Source organism: Palaemon carinicauda, chromosome 2 (genome assembly GCF_036898095.1).
Source record: "Palaemon carinicauda isolate YSFRI2023 chromosome 2, ASM3689809v2, whole genome shotgun sequence".
Taxonomy (NCBI): Eukaryota; Metazoa; Arthropoda; class Malacostraca; order Decapoda; family Palaemonidae; genus Palaemon; species Palaemon carinicauda.
The window spans coordinates 48,405,707-48,412,386 of record NC_090726.1 but is presented as its reverse complement, the minus strand read 5'-3'; the positions used below and the strand labels follow the sequence as shown (position 1 = coordinate 48,412,386).

General features: G+C 41.3%; 1 protein-coding gene across 1 annotated transcript in view; it reads left to right on the top strand.

Moving 5' to 3' along the window:
• LOC137624720 (zinc finger protein SNAI2-like) overlaps positions 1-6,680 on the top strand; it is a 14,340-nt gene extending 7,660 nt beyond the window's left edge. Inside the window, exons 2-3 of the mRNA XM_068355673.1 lie at positions 5,317-5,504; positions 6,198-6,680. Coding sequence (XP_068211774.1) covers positions 5,317-5,504; positions 6,198-6,649 — 640 coding nt within the window. The 3' untranslated portion in view covers positions 6,650-6,680. The remainder of the gene's footprint in view (positions 1-5,316; positions 5,505-6,197) is intronic.

Below are 6,680 nucleotides of genomic sequence, written 5' to 3'. Positions count from 1 at the left end.
CAGTAAGGGGAGGAAACAAGGGTTCTAACAGGGAAAACAGCCCAGTAAGGGGAGGAAACAAGGGTTCTAACAGGGAAAACAGCCCAGTAAGGGGAGGAAACAAGGGTTCTAACAGGGAAAACAGCCCAGTAAGGGAAGGAAACAAGGGTTCTAACAGGGAAAACAGCCCAGTAAGGGGAGGAAACAAGGGTTCTAACAGGGAAAAAAGCCCAGTAAGGGGAGGAAACAAGGGTTCTAACAGGGAAAACAGCCCAGTAAGGGAAGGAAACAAGGGTTCTAACAGGGAAAACAGCCCAGTAAGGGGAGGAAACAAGGGTTCTAACAGGGAAAACAGCCCAGTAAGGGAAGGAAACAAGGGTTCTAACAGGGAAAACAGCCCAGTAAGGGAAGGAAACAAGGGTTCTAACAGGGAAAAAAGCCCAGTAAGGGGAGGAAACAAGGGTTCTAACAGGGAAAACAGCCCAGTAAGGGGAGGAAACAAGGGTTCTAACAGGGAAAACAGCCCAGTAAGGGAAGGAAACAAGGGTTCTAACAGGGAAAACAGCCCAGTAAGGGGAGGAAACAAGGGTTCTAACAGGGAAAACAGCCCAGTAAGGGGAGGAAACAAGGGTTCTAACAGGGAAAACAGCCCAGTAAGGGAAGGAAACAAGGGTTCTAACAGGGAAAACAGCCCAGTAAGGGAAGGAAACAAGGGTTCTAACAGGGAAAAAAGCCCAGTAAGGGGAGGAAACAAGGGTTCTAACAGGGAAAAAAGCCCAGTAAGGGGAGGAAACAAGGGTTCTAACAGGGAAAACAGCCCAGTAAGGGAAGGAAACAAGGGTTCTAACAGGGAAAACAGCCCAGTAAGGGGAGGAAACAAGGGTTCTAACAGGGAAAACAGCCCAGTAAGGGGAGGAAACAAGGGTTCTAACAGGGAAAACAGCCCAGTAAGGGAAGGAAACAAGGGTTCTAACAGGGAAAACAGCCCAGTAAGGGGAGGAAACAAGGGTTCTAACAGGGAAAACAGCCCAGTAAGGGAAGGAAACAAGGGTTCTAACAGGGAAAACAGCCCAGTAAGGGGAGGAAACAAGGGTTCTAACAGGGAAAACAGCCCAGTAAGGGGAGGAAACAAGGGTTCTAACAGGGAAAACAGCCCAGTAAGGGAAGGAAACAAGGGTTCTAACAGGGAAAACAGCCCAGTAAGGGGAGGAAACAAGGGTTCTAACAGGGAAAAAAGCCCAGTAAGGGGAGGAAACAAGGGTTCTAACAGGGAAAAAAGCCCAGTAAGGGGAGGAAACAAGGGTTCTAACAGGGAAAACAGCCCAGTAAGGGAAGGAAACAAGGGTTCTAACAGGGAAAACAGCCCAGTAAGGGAAGGAAACAAGGGTTCTAACAGGGAAAACAGCCCAGTAAGGGGAGGAAACAAGGGTTCTAACAGGGAAAACAGCCCAGTAAGGGGAGGAAACAAGGGTTCTAACAGGGAAAACAGCCCAGTAAGGGAAGGAAACAAGGGTTCTAACAGGGAAAACAGCCCAGTAAGGGGAGGAAACAAGGGTTCTAACAGGGAAAACAGCCCAGTAAGGGGAGGAAACAAGGGTTCTAACAGGGAAAACAGCCCAGTAAGGGAAGGAAACAAGGGTTCTAACAGGGAAAACAGCCCAGTAAGGGGAGGAAACAAGGGTTCTAACAGGGAAAACAGCCCAGTAAGGGAAGGAAACAAGGGTTCTAACAGGGAAAACAGCCCAGTAAGGGGAGGAAACAAGGGTTCTAACAGGGAAAACAGCCCAGTAAGGGGAGGAAACAAGGGTTCTAACAGGGAAAACAGCCCAGTAAGGGAAGGAAACAAGGGTTCTAACAGGGAAAACAGCCCAGTAAGGGGAGGAAACAAGGGTTCTAACAGGGAAAAAAGCCCAGTAAGGGGAGGAAACAAGGGTTCTAACAGGGAAAAAAGCCCAGTAAGGGGAGGAAACAAGGGTTCTAACAGGGAAAACAGCCCAGTAAGGGAAGGAAACAAGGGTTCTAACAGGGAAAACAGCCCAGTAAGGGGAGGAAACAAGGGTTCTAACAGGGAAAACAGCCCAGTAAGGGGAGGAAACAAGGGTTCTAACAGGGAAAACAGCCCAGTAAGGGAAGGAAACAAGGGTTCTAACAGGGAAAACAGCCCAGTAAGGGGAGGAAACAAGGGTTCTAACAGGGAAAACAGCCCAGTAAGGGGAGGAAACAAGGGTTCTAACAGGGAAAACAGCCCAGTAAGGAAAGGAAACAAGGGTTCTAACAGGGAAAACAGCCCAGTAAGGGGAGGAAACAAGGGTTCTAACAGGGAAAACAGCCCAGTAAGGAAAGGAAAAAAGGCTACAACAGGGAAAACAGCCCGGTAAGGAAAGGAAACAAGGGCTCCATCAGGGAAAACAGCCCAGTTAGGAAAGGAAACAAAGGCTCTAACAGGGAAAACAGCCCAGTAAGGAAAGGAAGCAAGGGCTCCAACAGGGAAAACAGCCCAGTAACTAAAGGAAACAAGGGCTCAAACAAGGAAAACAGCCAAGTAAGGAAAGGAAACAAGGGCTGCAACAGGGAAAACATTTTATATTTCTGTTTCCTTTCCTCACTGAGCTATTTTCCCTATTGGGGCCCTTGGGCTTATAGCATCCTGCTTTTCCAACTAGGGTTGTAGCTTAGCAAGTAATAATAATTGTAATAATTATTTTAATCTTGTTGCTCTTCTTAAAATATTTTATATTTCTCTGCTTCCTTTCCTCACTGAGCTATTTTCCCTATTGGAGCCCCTGGGCTTATAGCATCCTGCTTTTCCAACTAGGGTTGTAGCTTAGCAAGTAATAATAATTATAATAATATAAACAATTAATTGAATTTGGCTTCGGTATCTAGTACCAAAAAGTTATTTTTTTCCAATTGATTGATTATCCTTAACGTTTGATCCTTAGTTTAACGGTTTTGACGTTGTTAGTGTTTTTAGAATGATTTATAATGATTTATTGTTAATTTGTTCTCCTCATTTATTTATTTCCTTATTTCCTTTCCTCACTGGGCTATTTTTCCCTATTGGAGCCCTTGGGCTTATAGCATATTGCTTTTCCAACTACGATTAATGATAGTAATAATAATGAGCCAAATCTCTCTCTCTCTCTCTCTCTCTCTCTCTCTCTCTCTCTCTCTCTCTCTCTCTCTAATTAGTTCACATTAATTGAATTAATAGACCAAAAAATGGTTATCACATAAAAATACTTTATCATTATTAGATATTGTTTTTACATTATTTTAAACCTTGTGAAAACGTATATCTAATAACCCTTTTAAATAGATCAAAAAAAATTTATAGAGATAAATTAATAGTACCTTTTCTTTAAAAAGTATAACAGCTACCCGTTGAGGTACTACCGCTAGAGAGTTATGGGGTTCTTTTACTGGCCAGACGGTACTACATTGGATCCTTCTCTCTGTTTACGGTTCATTTTCCCTTTGCCTACATATACACCGAATAGTCTGGCCTATTCTTTATATATGCTCTCATGTCCTCATACACCTGACAACACTTAGATTACCAAACAAATTTTCTCCTCTCAAAGGGTTAACTATTGCATTGTAATTATTCATTGGCTACTTTCCTCTTGGTACGGGTAGAAGAGACTCTTTAGCTATGGTAAGCAGCTCTTCTAGGAGAAGGACACTCCAAAATCAAACCACTGTTCTCTAGTCTTGGGCAGTGCCATAGCCTCTGTACCATGGTCTTCACCTGTCTTGGGTTAGAGTTCTCTTGCTTGAGGGTATACTCGGACACACTATTCTGTCTTATTTCTCTTCCTCTTGTTTTGTTAAAGTTTTAATAGTTCATATAGGATATATTAATTTACTGTTGTTGCTATTCTTTGAATATCTTATTTTCCCTTCTTTCCTTTCCTCACTGGGCTATTTTCCCTGTTGGGGCCCCTGGGCTCATAGGATCCTGCTTTTCCAACTAGGGTTGTAGCTTAGCAAGTAATAATAATAATAATATGGTAAGCAGCTCTTCTAGAAGAAAGACTCTCCAAGATCAAACCATTGTTCTCTTGCCTTGGGCAGTGCCATAGCCTCTCTACCATGGTCTTCCACTGTCTTGAATTACAGTTCTTTTGCTTGAGGGTATTAAGGCAATCTTACCTCACTCACACATTGAGGGTATACTCTGGCACACTAGTTTATCTTATTTCTCTTCCTCTTGTTTAGTTAAAGTTTTTATAGTTTATATAGGAAATATTTATTTTAATATTGTTGCTGTTCTTAAAATATTCTATTTTTCCTTGTTTCCTTTACTCACTTGGCTATTTTCCCTATTGGAGACCCTGGGCTTATAGCATCCTGCTTTTCCAACTAGGGTTGTAGCTTAGCAAGTAATAATAATTATAATAATTATTTTAATCTTGTTGCTCTTCCTAAAATATTCTATTTGTCCTTGTTTCCTTTCCTCACTGAGCTATTTTCACTGTTGGAGCCCCTGGGGCTTATAGCATCCTTCTTTTCCAACTAGGATTGTAGCTTAGCAAGTAATAATAATTATAATAATTATTTTAATCTTGTTGCTCTTCTTAAAATATTTTATATTTCTCTGTTTCCTTTCCTCACTGAGCTATTTTCCCTGTTGGAGACCCTGGGGCTTAGAGCATCTTGCTTTTCCAACTAGGGTTGTAGCTTAGCAAGTAATAATAATTATTTTAATCTTGTTGCTCTTCTTAAAATATTTTATATTTCTGTTTCCTTTCCTCACTGAGCTATTTTCCCTATTGGAGCCCCTGGGGCTTATAGCATCCTGCTTTTCCAACTAGGGTTGTGGCTTAGCAAGTAATAATAATTATAATAATCCTTTTAATCTTGTTGCTCTTCTTAAAACATTTTCTATTTCTCTGTTTCCTTTCCTCACTGGGCTATTTTCCCTGTTGGAGCCCCTGGGGCTTATAGCATCCTGCTTTTCCAACTAGGGTTGTAGCTTAGCAAGTAATAATAATTATAATAATTATCTTAATCTTGTTGTTCTTCTTAAAATATTTTATATTTCTCTGTTTTCTTTCCTCACTGAGCTATTTTACCTAATGGAGCCCCTGGGCTTATAGCATCCTGCTTTTCCAACTAAGGTTGTAGCTTAACAAGTAATAATGATTACAATAATTATTTTAATCTTGTTGCTCTTAAAATATTTTATATTTGTTTCCTTTCCTCACTGAGCTATTTTCCCTATTGGAGCCCCTAGGGCTTATAGCATCCTGCTTTTCCAACTAGGATTGTAGCTTAGCAAGTAATAATAATAATAATAATAATAATAAATGACCGCCATTTTCTTAATTCCAGACAAACGCACCGGTCACCAGACGACAAACGGGCAGCACGCAAGTGCCCATACTGTGACAAAGTCTATGTCAGCACGCCAGCCTTCAGCCAGCACATGCGCACTCACAACCAAGGCTGCAAGTGCCCAACCTGTGGGAAGTGTTTTTCCAGGCCATGGCTTCTGCAAGGGCATATAAGGACACATACAGGTGAGTGGTCGAATTAGATAACTTATAGGTGTGATACGAATGTTATTTTTAAAGGTTTTGAATTTCAATTGTTCATGACTACTCTTTTCTTGTAGTTTGTTTATTTCCTTTTCTCACTGGGCTATTTTTTTCTCTGTTGGAGCCCTCGGGCTTACAGCATCCTGCTTTTTCAACTAGAGTTGTATTATTATTATTACTATTATTATTATTAATACAAGCTAAGTTATAACCCTAGTTGGAATAGCAGAATATTATAAGCACAAGGGCTCCAACAGGGAAGAATAATAATAATAATAATGAAATAATAATAATAATAATAATAATAATAATAATAATAATAGCTCTGGTAATGTTCTGGAACCATTGTCTGGAGGGATTAAACTTAAAATGGCAATAATGCCATTTATATTTTACATGTGAAATTTCTGAATATTTATTCTGAAACTGATATTCAACATGTGTAGCTTTGCTCTAGATTTCGCTTTTGGAATTACCACATTATTTTTTTTTCTCATCTATTTATCTGCTGTGGGTGCCATGTCTTCGACGTGGGCTATCAATTGCCTCCAACCTGGTCCTGTCTCTAGCTCTGTGTATAAACATTCTCGTAGAAGCTGCTTTTAGATAGCATATCTTAGAATTGACCCTTATTTTCTCGTAAAGAAATCTAAAAAGTACACTCTGTCTTTACAGGTGAAAAACCATTTCGCTGCAGCATGTGTGGTAAGGCCTTTGCGGACAAGTCTAACTTGAGAGCACACGTCCAGACGCACTCAAGCGTGAAGCCTTATGCCTGCGCTCGTTGTGGGAAGTCTTTTGCTCTTAAATCCTACTTATACAAGCATGAAGAATCCTCCTCCTGCATGAAGCTTCACCGAGCCATCAACCGTGGAGGAGGCGAGACTTCACAGCCAGCCTCTCCAAGTTACACTCCTTCAGGTGGATGCTTCCAGAATGAATTGCCAGAAAACACAGTTATTCAGCAGCACCATACACAGCCACCACCACCACCACCCCTGCATCCTCCACAGCCAGGAAGCATAGCCTGTAACGGCACGGTTGGAATGAGGATGACCACTAGGCCTATGCATACAGTGACCATACTTAGGTCAGGCCCCCATTTACCAGTGGCTAAGGCTCATTGACTTTAGCAATATTCCAAAAAGTCATTTAAAA